Consider the following 19536-nt stretch of genomic DNA (forward strand, 5'->3'; position numbering starts at 1 on the left):
TAATTCCCTGTACTGAATTTATTTCTAATTTGTATCCTCTGATATGTCATTCAATAATAGAAATTTTCAAAAGAGGAACCGTATTTGATATAATAGAGTAGATTATGTAATCTCTTCTAGGTGATAATCTCTTCTAGGTCTCACTACTAATCTGTATTTTATCACTTCATCACAAGTTCTCCTGAAAGCCTTGGGCAGGGCAATACCAGGGCTGTGAGATGAGCTCAGGTCATTGGGCATCCGCTGCTTGAGCCCTATGCCTAGTCCTATCTTATTATTTTTGTTCTTGCTTTTGTTTGGGGGGTCACACATTGTGAAGCCCAGGGGTTACTCCTGGCTATGAGCTCAGAAATAGCTTATATGATATTCTGAACATTCTCATGCACTTCTGATTGTTATTTAGAGCCCTGGAATTACTCTTCTGGCCATGAGGCAAGAGGACACAATGTGTAGTAGAGGGTACAAGGCTGGGGATTTCAGCAAATTAGGCTGGCACCTGAAAGAACCAGGAGACAGGGTCTTTCCTTATTCGTTATCCGAGGTCATCTCTGAGGTCTCTTGAGAGCACTCTCTAGCTCCTAAGGCTAAGAGTGTCATGCTGAACCTCTTTACTGATAATCATATATAGGAAGTTATAGAGAATCTTTAGCCATAGACAGATGTTGCAGCCTGGCCGTTGCTGGAATAAACAGAATGCCTGAAGATGGAGAGGACTTGGAGTGTGTGGCTCTCAGTGAACAATCAGGACAATAAGTTTATTTTTGATCGATATAGAGGAATATCACTATCCATCCATGTGGGTCCTGTAATTCCCTCCATTTACCTAAAAGTGACTTCAGTGGTCTTGTTTTGTGTGTGTTTGAGGGGGTAGTGGTGCTTAGGGTTTCATCCTGGCAATGTGCTCAGGCATTTCTCTTGGAAAGACTTAAGACTCTACAAGTTGACAGTCAGTGATTCAACCATTAAACCCTGGATGAATGAAATACAAGAATGTACCTATTGTACTCTCTCTGGCTCTTTGAACTCAGTCTTAAAGAAAGATTCTGACTTCCCTTTGCTTTGGTAATTTTCGCTTAAAAATAACAACAGCCAGAATCTAGAAACAACCCAGAATCTCCAAAACAGGCCTAAATGAATGAATAAAGAAACTGTTACATATACATGATGGAATACAATGTAGTTGTCAGAAAAAATGAAGACATGAAACTCTCCTATACATGGATGGACATGGAAACTATTGTGCTGAGGGAAATGAGTCAGAGGGAGAGAGACATTTAATAGTTTCACTCATCTGTGGGCTTTAAGAAAAATAAAAGACAGTATTTTAACACCCAGAGACAATAAAGATGAGGTTTGAAAGGACAGCGTATGGGGCCGGAGAGATAGCATGGAGGTAAGGTGTTTGCCTTTCATGCAGAAGGTCCGTGGTTCAAATCCCGGCGTCCCATATGGTCCCCCGTGCCTGCCAGGAGCGATTTCTGAGCATAGAGCCAGGAGTAACCCCTGAGCACTGCCGGGTGTGACCCAAAAACCAAAAAAAAAAAAAAAAAAAAAGAAAGGACAGCGTATAATATGAAGTTTACCGCAAAGAGTGGTGAGTACAGTTAGAGAAAAACTACACCAACAGTCATCATGATAATGGTACACAATGATAGAAATAGAATGCCTGTCTCTCAGAGAGGTAAGGGCTGGGGCAGGAGTGAGATGGAAGGCATTGTTGGTGGGAAGGTTGCACTGCTAAAGGGGGGTGTACTTTTTAATGACCCATTAGTAGGAAGCAAGGAAACTAGCTATATTACTCCAGTCTTCTAAATGTTTTGAAGGGCTATTTCCCTAGCACAGTGATGGTTCCTGGGGATCACTTCCTGGGAAATTTAAATACTATAGCCCTAGGAGTCAATTTTCTGCCCTTTTGAGTCTGTGGCCCAGAGCAGAGACCCTTCAGGGCCACAGAACTGTCAAATTAAGTCTCCAAGGCAGGTCCTCATGACTGCCAAGGGCTGGCATAGGCAGAGAGGTTTGTGCAGGCCAGTGGGTGGCACTGTGTTCCTGAGTCCTCTGCTGCCTCCTCCTCTGGTCTAACTCTGGTTTCTTCAGGAAGTGCCTGAAAGTGCTTTCTGGATCTGTCCCCTCCCTCAAGGTGGCTGTTTCAGGATTGAGAGTTACTGCTGGCAATGCGCTCAGCAATGCTCCTGGTGGTGGTGCAAGCTGTGGGGCATCTGCCTTGTATGCTTTAACTTAGGACAGACCTGTTCCTTCTACTGGTGTCCAATATGATCCCACAAACCAAGAGCTATTTCTGAGTGCATAGCCAGCAGTAACCCCTGAGTGTCACAGAGTGTGGCCCAATGCCTACTCCACTCACAAAAAAAAGCAATCTCTCCTTGCTAGGTGGACCATGTGGGATGCTGGGGATCAAACCAAGTTCTGTTCTAGATCAGCCTCGGGCAAGGCAAACGCCCTAATGCTGTGCTATTGCTCACTCTCCACCCTTTTCTAATTCTTTCACAGCGCCTCAGGCCTAAGGGTTCACTTTTTCTGCTCTGATTGAACTCACAGATCCCAACACTTTGTTCCCTGAAAGCTGCCCGGGCTACTGCCATTCTGTCCTGAAGGCCTGCCTGAGCTGGACAGCAACGATGGGCTCTGAGGAGGCCCCCAGGTATTCTTCCCTAAAATAATTTCAGTGAGCAAGGAGCTTGCCTTGCACAATCAGGTGCTCGATTCCCTGGAACTTTTTCTGAGCACATATACAGGAGTAAGAACTGAGAACCATTGGGTGTCACACGAAATATATAAAGCAAATTAAATTTAAATGACAGCAAAATAATTTAGGCACTGCTATAATAAAGGTACCATGAACACATAAAAAACTGCACACCACATGTGGAAATACAAACCAAAATCACATAAAATATCAGCTCATGCTATTAAAGAAAAAAACTAACAACCTGCAAACAATTTTTGTCAATAATGTATAGAAAAAGTAACTGTGGACAATAAATTAGTGCAGTCCTATGAAAGAAGAGTCATTAAAATAAGTTATAGCATTCCTTTAAAATTTTAAAAGGAAATATCATAGGACCAGATACTGTACCTTGACATTTCTCTGAAATATGTCAAAATGACTTGGAAGATGTATTTTAGTTCAAAGTGTTTTCTTTCAAAAACTACCTTTTTATATGTATATAAAGCAAAACATTAATAGTATTTATAATTCTGTGCTAATACTAAAACAGCTGCTTGCCCACTATCCCATGGTTATATAAGGACTTCTCTTTCCTGGCAACTCTTCTCTCATAAGGTATCATTGTACAACTGTGTCTTAAATGCATTGCTATCTGGTTCCTAATTGCTTTGTTGCCTAATAGTTAATTTGAGTTCCTTATCTATGTGCCATGAAGAACAGTTTTATTAAATAGTCCTCGTCCTAACTGGCATGCCAGATTGTCAACTGCAGAGTCCCTGAACTTAAACTGTCTTGGTGTCTTCATTTCTGTGATTTTCTCTTCAATCATATTATTATTTTATCATATTTTTCATAATTATTAATAATCTATGATTTGTGTATTTAAGTCATAGTTTTATATTCGTGTACTGACAGTTTTCATTCAAACTGCCTTTAGTATCATGTCTTTGTCTTCTAATTTCTATTGGGTATAATGTCATGTTTCACTTTTAGTTTTGTCACTGTAGACTTTTTAAACAAGTAAATGAAACCAAAAGTATACACTAGAATATTAGCTTTGCATGCTATACCAATAAATTTTCCATTTATAGGAAAGAATCTTAAAAATCAATTTGACTAGCAAGATACCAGTATAACAAAATAAGGAAACATTTACTCTCATATCACACTCTTCTTCACTTTATTTGAGTGACTGTATGCTTCTAACTAAAGCAAAAGGTCTATCCATCAGCTAATTTTTAAATTAAGTTTTGGATTTCATCTTGTACTTCCCACCAGCCTTGGCCATAGAGGCCACCTTGGCCTGAGAGGCAGCCTTGGCCAAAGAGGCAGCCCTGCCCATAGCTTTGGCTCTTGCCCGTTCTTCCTCATCTTTTAATGCCTCTTCATACAAATCAGGGAAGGAAGAAGGTGTTGTCTCATTTATCTTGGCTAGAATCTCCAACACTTTCATCTTGGTGGTTTCAGAATGAGCTTTCGGTCCCCAAGAGAACTCATAGACTATGGGATCACTATGTGGAACAAGATGGTACTCCAGGTACTTTTTTTGCACAAAATCCTCAGTGATAAGCTTTCTGGGTTCCCCAAAGATTACGTGCCTCCTTCCAGAATAGATCTGCAACACACCTAGAAATTCCCATATCTCTTCCTCAGTTGCTCGATTTCCCTTCATGAAGATCACGCCTAAGATAGTCATTAGAAGCCCCATTTTTGGAAAGCCTTCATCCAGGATTCTGAAACCACTTAATTCCATCTGGAAGCCTAGCTTACGGTCAAGAGTGTAGTATTGATCCTCAGGCTTCATTTCTTTTAATTCCAGGCCAAATACCAGCTCTATGCGTTCAGAGGCTCTTCTTAGGATTTCAGGGAACTTTTCCTTGTATTTCTTGGTGACTATCTTTAGCATTTCAGCCTGAGAAATGGGCTCCTTCTTTGCAAACGTCTCCAGCATATACTGTACCACCATACTCATTTTTCTGGTAAGAGACTCCTTGGGAGGGTTCTCAGACAGTTGTGCCTGGGTGGTACTTGGACTCTCTTCTTTCTTCTGTGGGCTATGGACAAGTGCTCGTGAATTTGGAGTACCCTTATCAGATGTGCCATCCCCCTTTGCTTTATCATGATACTGGCGCACAACACCTGAGCATCTGGGGAAAATGCTCTTGGATACGACTGGGGTGGTTGATGTTTGGTCACCCTCAGCAGCTTTGGCTGCTGCATCTATGGTATTCTGAATCTTCCCATGGGCATTCTGATTTTTATTTCGAGCCCCAGGCTTACTCTTCTGGCCATGAGGCATGAGGACACGATGTGCAGTAGAGGGTATAAGGCTGGAGATGTCAGCAGATTAGGCTGGCACCTGAAAGAAGCAGGAGACAGGGTGAACACCATGCTCAGCATCTTTCCTTATGAGTTTTCCAAGGCCACCTCTGAAGTTTCCTTGAGATCACTCTCTAACACCTGAGGCTAAGAGTGTCCTGCTAAACCTATTTTCTGATAATACTATAAAGGAGGTTATAGAGAATCTTTAGCCATAGACAGATGTTGCAGCCTGGCTGTTGCTGGAATAAACAGAATGCCCGAAGATGGAGAGGACTTGGAGTGTGTGGCTCTCAGTGAACAATCAGGACAATAAGTTTATTTTGTTCGCTATGGAGGAATATCACTTTCCATCTATGCGGGTCCTGTAACTCATTCCATTTTCTTAAAGCTGAATTTAGTGGTCTTGTTCTTGTGTGTGTGTTTGTGTGTGTGCTTGGAGGAGGAGTGGTGTTTATTGTTTCATCCTAGCAATGTGCTCAGACATCTCTCTTAGCAAGACTTGAGATTCTACAAGGTGTCAGTGATTCAACTATTAAACTTTGGATGAATGTAATACAAGTATGTACCTATTGTACTCTGGCTCTGTGAACTCGGTTTTCAAGCAATATTCTGACTTCCCTTAGCTTTGATAGTATTTTTTTAAAAAAAGAAACTAAAAGAAGAATCTGAAACCAACCTAGATTCCCCAAAACAGGACTAAATGAATGAATAAAGAAACTGGTATATATACACAATGGAATAATGTGTAGCTGTCAAGAAAATGGAGACATGAAATTTTCCTATACATGGATGGACATAGAAATTATTATGCTGTGTTAAATACGTCAGAGAGAGATAGACACAGAATAATTTCACTTATTTGCGGAATTCAAGAAAAATATAAGATAGTATTGTAATACCCAGAGACAATAGAAATGAAGTTTGAAAGGAACAGCATATAATAGGAAGCTTACCACAAAGAGTGGTGAGTGAAGTTAGAGAAAAACTACACCAACAGTTTTCATGATAATGGTATTCAATGATAGAAATAGAATGCCTCAGGTAGGGGCTGGGGAAGGAGTGAGAGGGAAGACATTGGTGGTGGGAAGGTTGCACTGCTAAAGGGGGATGTACTTTTTAATTTCAGGTCGATACAAACATATTTGTAATCCTGGTGCTTAAAGAAATATATTAATAATCTAAAAAACACTAAAACTAAACAAAACAACTTTATTTTGTCTTTTGGGCCTCAAGTGGCAGTGCTCAGGCATTACTTCCTGGCTTTGTGTTTAGGAATCACTGTTAGCAGAATGTGGTTCCACATGGGATGCTGTGTATTAAACCTGGGTTGGCTGAACCTGGGTCAGCTGCATGTCAGGTTAGCACACTACCCACTGTGCTATTGCTCAGGCCCCAAACCTTTCTATTGTTAGCCTCAGCCTGACAGTTCTTTGCTAGTTTGAACACCCACCCTATCACCCCTCCAGCTATAGAGAAGAAGCCAGGCTATATTCTCTCTTCCCTCACCATTGTCTGGATGGCTCCCTAATCCATTAGTTGCCTCTAAGTTCCTCGTTGATCTCAGGATATCTAAGTCTCCTCTCTCTTAAGCTAGGCTGTCTAGTCACACCAGCTTCCACATCTCCCTTCGACCCATTAGTAGGAAGCAAGGAAACTAGCTATATTACCTCAGTCTTCTAAATGTTTTGAAGGGATATTTCCCTAGCACAGTGAGGGCTCCTGGGGGTCACTTCCTGGGAAATTTGACCACCCTAGGAGTCAATATTCTGCCCTTTTGAGTCTGTGGCCCAGAGCACAGAGATCCTTCAGGGCCACAGAAATATCAAATCAACTCACCAAGTCAACTCCTCATGGCTGCAACAGGCTGGCATGGACAGAGAGGTTTGTGCGGGCCAGTGGGTGGGCACTGTGTTCCTGAGTCCTGTGCTGCCTCCTCCTCTGGTCTAGCTCTGGTTTCTTCAGGAAATGCCAGAAAGTGCTTGTTGGATCTGTCCCCTCCCTAATGGTGGCTGTTTCAGGAGTGACAGTGCCACCGCAGACAGGTTATAGGGAAAGGAATCCTCAGACCTCAGAAGCACCAACTGAGTTCCCGCTTTTGGAACTCCCATGCTGATATCACTGAGGGTCTGGATGACCATGATAGAATACCCGTATTTTTTTATGTTTGTTTTGTTTTGTTTTGTTTTTTGTTTGCTTTTTGTGGTGCTTATCGATATAGCTGGAGTCCTCACTGAATATTTGACACTTCTTTTGGTACTGGTGGAGTGTTTCACCTTCTTTTTCTCCTTCATCTCCCCAATCGATGATGAGAGCCTCTAGAAGGATTCCGCCCATTTTCTGTGTATTAGACTCTTACCCCAGTTTATTACTTTTCTCTTTTTCAGGCAAAATCACGCAACTTGAACTAGCTAGTCCTGCCTCCAGTTAGAGGGGGAAATGAGAGAGGCATCAAGACCAAACAGATGCAATACTACTAAGTAGTAGGTTAGATACAGAGGGGACCACATATTCTAGCCACCCTGGGGGTGAGGGAAGAGGAAATTGGAGGTAGGACAAAAATGGAGGTGTAGGGAGGACAATTTGTTGATGGGAATCCCCCCTGATTTTATGTAAATATGTACCTAAAATATTATTGTCAACAATATGTAAGCCACTATGATCAAAATAAAAATTATATTAAAAAAAAGAATACCCCAGCTTTCCCCTGCTAGATCCTCAGGTCTCTTAGGGCCCACAGAGCAATTCAGACCCCTATTCAATGCCCATTTTCCTTCCTTCCTTCCTTCCTTCCTTCCTTCCTTCCTTCCTTCCTTCCTTCCTTCCTTCCTTCCTTCCTTCCTTCCTTCCTTCCTTCCTTCCTTCCCTCCCTCCCTCCTTCCTTCCTTCCCTCCCTCCCTCCCTCCCTCATTTATTTATTTATTTATTTATTTATTTTGCTGTTAGGGTCACACCCTGTGATGCTCAGGGATTACTCCTGACAAATGCTCCTGGCGGTGGTGCAAGCTGTGGGGCATCTGCCTTGCATGCTCTAATGTAGGAGAGACCTAGGTTCCTTCCCTTGGTGTTCAATATGATCCCCCAAACTAGGAGCTATTACTGAGCACATAGCCAGCAGTAACCCCTGCTCTTCACAGGGTGTGACCGAATGCCTCCCCACACACACACAATAAAAGCAATTGCTCTTTGTTAGGTGGACCATGTGGGATGCTGGGGATCCAACCATGTTCTATCCTATATCAGCTGTAGGCAAGGCAAACGTCTTACTGCTGTGCTATTGCTCCCTACCTCACACCACCCCCATTTTTTTCTTGCACTGGGACTCAGGCCTCAGGGATCCATTTTTCTGTTCTTATTGAACCCACAGATCCCAGACACTTTGTTCCCTGAGAAGGGCCAGGAAAGCTGCCCTTATTTAATGCCATTTTCTCCTGAAGGCCCTCTGAGCTGGACAGCAACGATGGGCTCTGAGGAGGTCCCCAAGTCCAGTGCTGAGGGCCTGGCAGTTTTTTTTTTTGTTTCTGTTTGTTTGTTTGTTCCTTGTTCCACACCCGGTGATGCTCAGGGGTTACTCTTGGCTATGTGCTCAGAAATTGCTTCTGGCTTGGAGGATCATATGGGGCTCCTGGAAATAGAACTGTGATCTTAGACTATTATCAGCTCTTAGCGGTTTGGGTTATCTCCCTGACGTTTCAAATTGGGGCTACACCCTACCTTGATCTTGACCACGGAACACTAGTGCTCTGGGCCTCCAAGCCTCACCTTGCTGGCGTTGCCAGAGAAATGAAGTGTTTACATTTCTTTGTGGTGTAGGCGTAGCCCCGCCCTCCCAGGCCTCTTCTTGCATCCCCGGATGTTGCCAGGTTCTCTCTGGGTTGTCTCAGAGGGCAGGAGCTAGACATTTTGATGGACAATTTTTCTGAGGCACATAGAATTTTTATTAAGCAGCGGTTGCTCAGGATAAGCTAACTCGATTTTTCGAGGTTTCATACATTGAACAAACCTATGGATTCAAAAGCCTGTACCCTTCCTAGGCAGCCCTTCATCTGGGCATTTGTGATCAATACAGAACTTCTCTAATAGACCATCTTTGACCTCAAGCATCCATTAGGTTGTCTGATTTTTATCAGTACTGCATACCAATCTGACACCCTATATCTGACCTACTTCCATGTACTATTGCATTTCTTTCACCAACAACATGTTTGTACTATGACCTAAAGCCCTTTCTATTTTGCTTTTTCGCCTATAATTTTATTAATTTTTCACTCTTTTTTGTTTTTTGTTTGTTTTTGGGCCACACCCTGTAATGCTCAGAGGTTATTCCTGGATATGCACTCAGAAATCTTTCCTGGCTTCGGGGACCATATGGCACTCTGGGGGATCGAACAGTGGTCTGTCCTAGGTCAACCACGTGCAAGGTAAATGCCCTACTTCTGCAACACCTCTCCAGCCCCACTTTCAATTATCTTCTGTCAAGAAAAACATTGATGCCTACAAGAACCATGAGTAATTTTGTAGTTTGCCATGTTTTAAAAAATATTTAAATAAAATAACTTCCTCTAATAGAGGCCATCTTGGAACGGGACAGATAGCACAGCAGTAGAGCTGACCTGGAACAAAGCCGAGTTAGATTCCCAGCATCCCATAAGGTACCCCAAACCTGCCAGGAGCGATTTCTGAGTGTAGAGCCAGGAGTAACCCCTGAATGTTCCCCCTCCCAAAATCAAAACAAAAGAACAGAAAAAGCGGCCATCTTAGCAGCCATCGTAATGGCCATCTTAAAGCGGTGTCTACACCTCAACTCTCAGTAACCTTTGCAAATCACGGTTCTTTTTTGTTGTTGTTTTTGTTTTGGGGCCACACCTGGTGACGCTTAGGGGTTACTCCTGACTGGGTGCTCAGAAATTGCTCCTGTCTCGATCAGAACATATGGAACTCCGAGGGTTCTGACTGTCGTCCATTCTAGATTGGCAGCGTTCAATACCACTGCGACACTGCTCAGCCCCCAGAACAAATGTCATCTTTACAATAAAAATTAAAAATAAGATCAACCAACCTTTTAAAATGTAAAACCTCTTAGCCAAAGCCTACCAATAAGGCATCTTAGAAAACTATAGATATTAATGAAACTACAAACATAAAATCTTAGAAAATACATTACCTCAGTAAATAGGGATGGCGACCCTGTTCGCAGAATGTATTCAGAAAGCCAATGCTTTCCAAGGCTCAACGGAAAAACAGAATTACCCTTAAAACTGGAAGTGAATTCTCAAGTCACCTTTCTGGTAGTCGTTGGTACTGGAAAACTCCCCCACCCCCGGAAGTCCCTCCTGAAGTCCTTCAGTAAAAGGCCAACGAGGTAGATAGAACCATAAGTAGGAACTATAAACAAGGCTCATGAGCAGGGAATGGGGGAAAGCAAAAGGAGTAGGAAGGAGTGATGACAGGTTGCCTGGGTGTGTAGAGGCAGATAAGACAGCACCCTCTGCAGGAGGCAGTTGATAATGTCATTTGCCTTGAATTTTACTGCAAGAATTTCTAAAGCCTCATATCTAGTGTATTATATTGTTTACAAAGTTTCATGAAACTTGCTTCAGAATCCTAGTAAGCGTGATAAAATCCATCCCTTGGAGGAGCAAGTGTCTAAAAAGATTTTTTGTACCATATTTCATACTGAAATAGAGGGGATTTCAAAAGTGCAGAGCTGGGATATAGCATTGAGATTAGACATGTTCCCGACCCATGTTCGATCCTGAGCAAAAAGGGAATGTGTCATTAGAAGATGTGGGATTTGAACACTGACCACCACCACTGTAACCCTGTAGAAACCTGAACACAGTCAGGGCATCTCCGCATAGCTGCAACAGAGCATAGCAACAATCTGCTGTCTTGGTTAGCCATCTGTCTCCAGGAGGGGCACTCCCTCATCCCACTGAGCACAGCTAGAGAGCATGTGTCAACTCAAACAGGCATAAGAAGAGAAACACAAAACTGTAAAAGATAGGGGAAGGAGCCAGAATGATAGTACAGTGGTTAGGGCACTTCTCATATATGTGGCCAACCTGGGTATGATTCCTAGTACCATGGGTTCACCAGCCAACCTAAGATTCCTGAATCCAGATCCAACAGTTAATCTTGAGCACTGGTATAGATATGTACTACAGCCCAGAAGGAGGGGAGTATATTAATTCTATCGTTTTATTTATTGGGGTTTATTAGGAGAAGTTTTTTCAACACAGTGACAAAATGGTGAACATTAAAACAACTATTATAAAAATATTAAAATTAAAGACTAAGTATTTCAGTTAAAAGTAGAGGTTTTTCTATTTTTTATTTATTTATTTATTTATTTTTATTTAATTCTGTGAACAATGATGCAAAGAAAGAGGACAAGATAAAGTTACAGTGGAAGGACAATCACCCAAAAACAGAGTTCTCAGAAGATTTCCACCTGCTGCCACCTTAGTTTTGAACTTACAGTCAAAGAACATTAAGAAAAATAAAACATAATCTATGTACAATTACTTTGTCCTTCAAGTCCCCAGATTGTAGTACATTATGACATTTCTTAGTTGTACACCAAGCAATTTAAATCCATAAAATTTATGTAACTCCTTAAACTTGAAGGCATAGTAATATGCACATGCATATTAGTTTAAGTTAACCTGAAAAGTTTAAGTGGGTTTTTTTAAGGCTTAGAGTCAAAGGAGCACAGTAAAAATGGTGGTCGAGTGGCAATTATCATATGCATAGGCCCACCAAAATATGGGGGACATGGATAGGAAAAGCCTTGGCCTAAATACAAGGAGACCCTATCCCTGAAGTTTCCTGGCATAAGACCAACTCTAGGCTCCAGGCAAACTAGTTTGTCCAATCCAGATCATTGTCTGTAGTGCCAATACAGTTTTATTTTTCATACAGTCTCTGTTGTTGGTATCATGTTTCTGTATTAATATCCTGGAATCTGTATAATACTACATTGAAGTCAGGATGATGCGAGTGTCCTCTAATTTCAACTCACAATTAAAGGGCAATGCAGAAATCCCTGTCCAGTAAGCAGGTAGTTGTTGGTTAGTCTTCTTAATGTTAAGGGAAGACTCCTTTGAGTAGATCAATGTCAGAGTAGCAGTAGGGTCTTCCCTGGTAGAGGATTGCTTCCAGGTGATGTTGTAGACAACTTGGGATGTTTCATAGATGGCTTCCCTGGTTCAGGGATGAATGGATAATGCCCATTCTTCTGAGGCCTGTGCCAGGTCATTATGTCAATGCTCAGGGTGTAAGGTCCTATTGCACTACAAAATTTGGGCGTTCCTATCTCTATAAAAATAGAGATTTTTTTGATTAGAAAAAGGTTCCCATTGCTCGGTGACATACTTGAATGAAACACACAATCAGCTTGAACTAATAGTACAAAAATAATATAGAAAATATAATAGTATAGAAAGTAAAAATTAGATATTATGTAAAATTTAGCATGAAATTAGTGTCAAAGTCAATTTAAGTAACCAAGGTACAAAAATCTGGGATGCTTCTCATAAGTAGCACACTTGCAAAAACAAAAATAAAACTAGAAGGTATCAAAGAATATTTTATTTTGATAAACTTTGAATAGAATTTTATTTTATATACCTTTTCACAAAGGTAATCTATATTATTAAGTACCTAATTATATAATTTCAAAATTCATGAACCTAACCTGTGATTTTTTGATAATTTTCAATTCTTTGTTAATTTATTAATTTTTAATCCCATTAATTGGAACATCAGAGATTTTCTAAACATACCAATGACTATTTTACTTGACTTTTTCTATTATCAATGATTTCAACGGGATTCTGGCCTTATGTTCATTTCCTTTATAGTATTCATTTTAAATTTTATGTCAGAAACTATATATAAAATTGTAGTGATTATTCAAATTTAATCTTACTCTAGCTCAGAAATTACCAAACACTAGCATTTCTAGCCTTACATAACCCAAATAGATATCCAAATGATTCAAAAAAATGGAGCCTAGTTAAGAGTTAGCCAATGTTTGGGTTCACCTCTATTCCAAAGCTATAACCCTCAGTGTCTTTTTCAAATCCAGAATTTACAGCTTTCTAGTCTGCTTTCCACCACACATAAATACTGATTATTTAATCTTAAAGTCTGGTATTAATAGGTATTTGCATAAGTTTAGTGAAGTTCTACTCTTTGTTCTAGGCAGAAGTAAAGTATTTGAACCAATTGATCCTGATGGAAAAGGGTAGTTATCTAAGTTCAACTTAGTTGTAGCAATGGTTTGATTTACCTTAAGCAGATAAGCACTTCCAATATATAATGAGTATATATTACAGTTCTTAGTATGTAATTTATTTTAGTCTGGCTCAATACTAATGTTTGCAAGATTTATGCATGTTTTGTGTACAATTATAGTTATTTCCTTTTCAAAGGTACATCATTTTATCAGGAGGCTAACTTAGTCAGAAGATGAAATTTTCAAATTCTTTATCCTTATTTTGATAGTTAATATATGGTCAGATGTCATCAATTAAAATAAGAATTATACACTATGTCCTAGCACTGTTATCTTCTCCAATAAATATTTAAGTGAATATGCCTACACATCTTGACCATACTCATCACAAGGTGGAAACTGAGGAAACATTTAGAGATTTTATGAAAATGTTAAATGGAGGGAAACTTAGCAATGATGAAAAGAGGATATAATTCCCAAGATAACATTACCTTGAAATAATGTGTTAATCTTCATAATAGCTAGTTGTATTAGCTATAGGAAGCAAAAATACAAATTAATGTATATTTCAAAGAAATAACATGTATAGATAGAATGACTCTGCCAACAATAGAAGGTAAGCCATTTCAGCTCAATCATTTAATAAGAAAAAGTACGAAGACTAGAGAATATTAAAGATTTTGTTCTAAGCAAGAGGGAAGAGACAGGATCTCAAAGCTAGAAGTCCAAGTAATCAGACCCAAATTTGACACTACCTTTTCCTTTTAAATCTTTAACTAATTCTAAAGAGATGAGCTGATATTCTAAATACTAAGCAGAATGCTGTAGCCAACCCAGAACTCATGAAACCTCTGAGATCTAACTTCAAAAGAACTGAAGACATAATTTTTATAAGATTTCTAACTGCATCTTGAAAGAAAAATAAAATGTTCCTTGGTCTCCAAAGTGCTCCATAATATCTAAAAGAGAAAACCTCTCTCGCAATCAAAACTAACTTAACACATGAAAGTAGTGGAAAAGAAAGGAGTAGCATGGGGGCTGTATTATATTTTCTCTATTTACTATGGATGCCTTTGTTATAAAGATCAATTACTTGATTATTCCCTTACAATTTGGAATGGCAGTGAGTTCTCCTTCTCCCTACACAGTAATCAGAAAGGTTCCAATTGAAAAGACTTCCATTCAAAGCTTTAGAAATATTTGTTGAGATATTGTGCCTCTCATACACTTCCAATAGAATGTAAAATAATTAATTGATTTGAAAAATAAATGAATAACATTTTTGTTTTATCTTACTTAGAATGTGATCCATCTATTCCACTACTGATATATATCTCAGAGAAAGTAAAACATATGTCCACATCCATATTCCTGTAACAATGTGCATTGGGGCTACAGAGATAGATCAGTGAGCTAAGTTCAACTTTAAATGCAAATAATCTGGGTTCTAGCACAAGCATCACATGGTCCTACAATACAAAACCAGAGTGATCCTTACCTCCAACATTTCCAGATGTGACCCCTACATTTGCTCAGAAATATATTTTAAAATGCAAACTCATAGTATTGTCAAGAGACCATGGAGTCAGAAGATAGTTACAAGTATAATGGAAAATTTTATCAGCCCACAGATATGTTCATTATCTTGTTCCATAAATATGTGAATTTTGACAAATCATGTATTATACACTTTTAAGTGTACTATGTTGCACAACAATTATACTTCGGGGCCGGGCGGTGGCGCTAGAGGTAAGGTGACTGCCTTGCCTGTGCTAGCCTTGGATGAACCGCAGTTCGATCCCCCGGCATCCCATATGATCCCCCAAGCCAGGAGCGACTTCTGAGCGCATAGCCAGGAGTAACCCCTGAGCGTTACCGGGTGTGGCCCAAAACAAAAACAAAAACAAAAAAAAAAAACAATTATACTTCAATAAACCATTTTAAATGTGTGGGATGAACCAAAGCATATATATCATTTTTTAAATGTTTTGTTTTGGGTCCTCATCAGGCAGTACTCAGAGCTTCTACCTAATGCTGCAAACAGGGATCACTCTTGGGAAGATTCCAGTGCTAATGTACTTCTGAGAATAGAAATTGTATCGACTACTTGCAATGCAAGTACCCCCTATACTACCCAAATTTTTCCACATAATCAAAAAAGAGGAAATCTAGAAAACCTAGCATATTATAAACTTAGCATATGGTAAAGTCTTCATCACAAGACTTTAGAAACATTATAATGTTAAACAAATAAAAAGAAATAATAAATTTAAATTTTTTTTCTTAAAAAAAAAACAACAAATGGGGAAAACTCACTTCTCAAATAGCTTAATTTGACCCATTTAAAACTTATGCCAGACAGGAATTTTATAAAAGAGGAAGTTTTATCTTTCTTTATGAAAATAAAATTAAACAAAAGCAGGCCAACACACAAGTTGATAACAAACTGAATAGAAGAAACATTAACCGTAATACATATGAGCAAAATGATTTAATCCAAGGATCAGTTCTTGTTCTTTTTTTATCATTTGGCAATAAGGTTAATAGGATAAATGAACAAAAGATCACACCCCAAAGTATAATGGAATGCCTTTAGACAAAATTTATCACGTATGCAGAGAAGGGAAGGAGGAAGGAAGGAAGGAAGGAAGGAAGGAAGGAAGGAAGGAAGGAAGGAAGGAAGGAAGGAAGGAAGGAAGGAAGGAAGGAAGGAAGGAAGGAAGGAAGGAAGGAAGGAAGGAAGGAAGGAAGGAAGGGAGGAAGGGAGGAAGGGAGGGAGGGAGGGAGGGAGGGAGGGAGGGAGGGAGGAAGGAAGGAAGGAAGGAAGGAAGGAAGGAAGGTTGGCTACTGGGACCAGATGATACAGGGTAATTAAAGCACATACCCTGCATGATGTTGACCCCAGTTCTATGCCACCACTAAATGGTTTCTGCTCTGAGAAATATAGATGTAGCCCTGGAGGCCCCAAATACCACTGTAACATCTGGCACCAGATGACACCACATCCTCTGTCCTGAGCACCTCTTGTGATTTCCCGACCGGGCCGACAGGATAGGGGGTGAGGAGGTGATCCTAGGGTTACCCAAAATTTTATTAAGGACTTAAACAAGTCAGCAATGGGGAGAAAGATCAAAACAAGTGCTTAAGTACTGCAAAGTGAGAAACTCACTCAACTGCCATTATCCACACATTGCATCATTATGCACTTATACATAATGGATTGTTAGAATTAGTAAAGTTTGAAAGACAACTGAGTAAAAGTTTATGGGGCAAAATAAAATGTTATTCTGATGCTACAAACAAGTAATTTAAAACTATATTACTATTAAAATATTGTTTTAAATGACATTAAAGAATATAATACTCCAAACTCCAATGTATATATTCAATAAAATATATACAAAATCTATAAACCATAAGCTGCACAATATTCATCAGGATTTAAAGAAATGAACAATTGGAAACATATAGCACTTTTAGGAATTAAATGATTCAGTAATTTTAATCTCCTCACACTGAGTCATAGATCCAATGCTATCCTAATTCATATCCTATTATATCTAATGTATCTTCCTCTATATTATGTTATGTACATAAATGTTGTTTTAATTTTAATATGTGTATTTCTACTGTTTATTTTGAACCACATCTGTCAGCATTGGCCATATGCAAAACAAGCAAGTTATCTCTGTCTCAGCCCTCAAGCCACTATATTTTTGATAACTAGTCTGTAACTTAATTTTTTTGTTTACCATATTTTGGTGAAAACTATTTTATTAAACCAAACTGTTGCAGTTGCTATAGCTCAGAGAGCAACCAAAGATCCTAATAAATGATATTATCATATTTATATTTTTTTGCTTTTGTCTCAACCCCCAGAATGCATGGGGACTATATAGCACTGGAGATTCCTGCTCTAAACTAGTTTTAATAGAAACACAAATATCTATTTAATGATATAGGAGAATAAAAGCATTTAGATGTATAGATTGAAGAAGTAAGAAGAGGAGGAAGAAACTGGCAAAATGAAGAGAAATTGGAAGGGGAAGAAAAAAGAAAATATTTCTCAACATTATTGAGTCAAAATATAAAAACTTACCATTGAGTCGAAATATGAGAACTTAACACTGAAATACTGATTCATATTAACTAGAAAATAATATGCAGGGGTGAAGTAATAGTTTTTATATATATTGAGAGACTGAGAGAAGAAATGGTCAAGGCATCTGTCTCAGCTGGTTCCACACTGCTCATTGCTAAAAATAGAGATATAGAATTCACATGAAAGTTCCTTCAAGTTTTTTAAAGTTAGTTATGGGTTAGAAAGAGTAATGGGCCCTTGGTTACAAATTTGTTTTTCATTTTCAAATCTTTATGCCTGCATTTTTATCTTAGCCACTTTATCTTATCTCTTTAAGAACTTCATCAGTTCATGCTTCAAATGTAAATAGTTGCTTAATATTTGATCAAATTTGATGTGGAAGCAAAAAAATCTATAATGAACGTTCAACCCTAAGGCTATATTGAGTTTTCATTGATAAAACCTAATATGTATTGAGTTTACATTTTCTATAAAGTTACTTTACTATAAAATATTAGCAAAGGGTTCAATTAAAAATCAGGCAGTTATTAGATATGAGACATATTTTTGTTTCTGTTTTTGTGGAGGGCCCAGTGGTGCTCAAGGATCACTCCTGGCAATGCTTAGAGAATCATACGCAGTGCTGGGGATCAAACTGGTGTTGCACATATGCAAGGTAATCGCCTTAACTCCTGTGCTTTCTCTCTGATATGATATAGCTGCATTTTAAATATGCTAATCCATATTATATTAAATTATTAAGCTTCAGTTAGCTCAAGGTGTATAATTTATAAACAAATTGTGTCTCTAACATGTAGATATTTAAAATCATTGGATGAAAAGTTTTACCAGAACAACCCTCTAGTGTCATATATATGTTGCAGTCTCACGCCAGACTGGTCTTCATGGCCAAGCCTGGTAAATCGGGCCCTGGGAGGGAGGGTGGGGGAGAGAAATCCCTCTCCTATGTATACTGGACCCCATTCAGGAGTTTTTTTATTAGTATTCATTTTTAACAATACCCCAAAATATTCTTAATTATCGACTGTTTCTAGGGAAAAAAATTAATTCCCTAGATTTGGAGGATAATATTCAAATAGGTCTCTAAAATCAGTGTATATGTAGACGTGACTTCCTATATAGTGGTCCTCTCTGACTGCCAAGCCTAATCCATAAACAACTCATCTATACAATGCATATAGCCCCTCTGATATATTTCTCCTCCCCCACACAGAGCCCCTTCTACTCCCTCATCTCTCAATCCGGATTTGTTATCTTCCCCTCAATTAACCCTTTTACTCTTAGTTCTTTAATTTGTTAGGCACGAAGACTGACCTTCTGCCCCAACAGATTCTGCCCTTTGGCACACCCCTACAAAGCTCATTTTTACTCCTTAACTTTCTCACCCCCAACCATTAGTACCCCACATTTACCTTTTTTAACTTCAGTACTACAGAGTCCTAATCACATACCAAGGTCGTGCATTGGATTTAACAACCCCAACTATTTCAAAAGACATAAAATGGACACATATGTGTTTTGAATATTTTATGTGTATTTTCTTTAACAGCTATAACCCTTTCTAAATAATCTTTTACCATGAAGATTCTACCCACTTTTTATCTTGTCTTTTCTTTGTGAGCTGTTTAATAAGGAATTTTGGTGAAAGAGTCCCTCAGTTTAATGCTTATGATTGAATCATGTTATGGGGCTTGTTGGACTTGTTCTTATGGCCCCCATATGTGCCGATAACGCCACGTGGCATTGTTCCTTGTTTGCATAGGCACATTAAAATGGGAAAATTCTATACATACAAATAAGTTCTTATCTAATAGAGATTGGAACACACAAATCTTGTAGTACAATGGGACCTTACACCCTGAACAGTGATATAATGACCTGGCACAGGCCTCAGAAGAATGGGCATCCTCTATTCACCCCTGAACCAGGGAAGCTATCTGTGAAACATCCAAGGTTTTTTATAACAGCACCTGGAAGCAATCCTCTACTAGGGAAGTCCATACTACTGCTCTGACATCGACCTGCTCAAAAGAGACTTCCCTTAACACTAAGAAGACTTGACAACAACAACGACCTGCTTACAGGACAGGGTTCTCTGCATTGCCCTTTAATTGTGAGGTGAAAAGAGAGGACGCTTTGCACCATCCTGACTGCAGTGTAGGATATGCAGATTCCAGGATCTTT

The 19536-nt window shown here is 39.2% G+C and overlaps 3 protein-coding genes across 3 annotated transcripts in view; 2 read left to right on the plus strand and 1 right to left on the minus strand.

The window, feature by feature from the left end:
- Positions 1-3713, plus strand: part of LOC125998781 (CREB-binding protein-like) — a 73934-nt gene extending 70221 nt beyond the window's left edge. Inside the window, 2 exon segments of the mRNA XM_049766848.1 lie at positions 2560-2662; positions 3683-3713. Coding sequence (XP_049622805.1) covers positions 2560-2662; positions 3683-3713 — 134 coding nt within the window.
- A 219-nt stretch (positions 3714-3932) lies between these two features.
- On the minus strand, positions 3933-4988 carry LOC125998782 (melanoma-associated antigen B4-like). The gene has a single exon (XM_049766849.1). The coding sequence runs from the start codon at positions 4986-4988 to the stop codon at positions 3933-3935; it is 1056 nt and encodes a 351-aa protein (XP_049622806.1).
- A 286-nt stretch (positions 4989-5274) lies between these two features.
- LOC125998783 (histone lysine acetyltransferase CREBBP-like) overlaps positions 5275-19536 on the plus strand; it is a 137812-nt gene continuing 123550 nt past the window's right edge. The window contains 2 exon segments of the mRNA XM_049766850.1: positions 5275-5375; positions 10161-10370. Coding sequence (XP_049622807.1) covers positions 5275-5375; positions 10161-10370 — 311 coding nt within the window.

This window comes from Suncus etruscus, chromosome X (genome assembly GCF_024139225.1).
Source record: "Suncus etruscus isolate mSunEtr1 chromosome X, mSunEtr1.pri.cur, whole genome shotgun sequence".
NCBI classification, from domain to species: Eukaryota; Metazoa; Chordata; class Mammalia; order Eulipotyphla; family Soricidae; genus Suncus; species Suncus etruscus.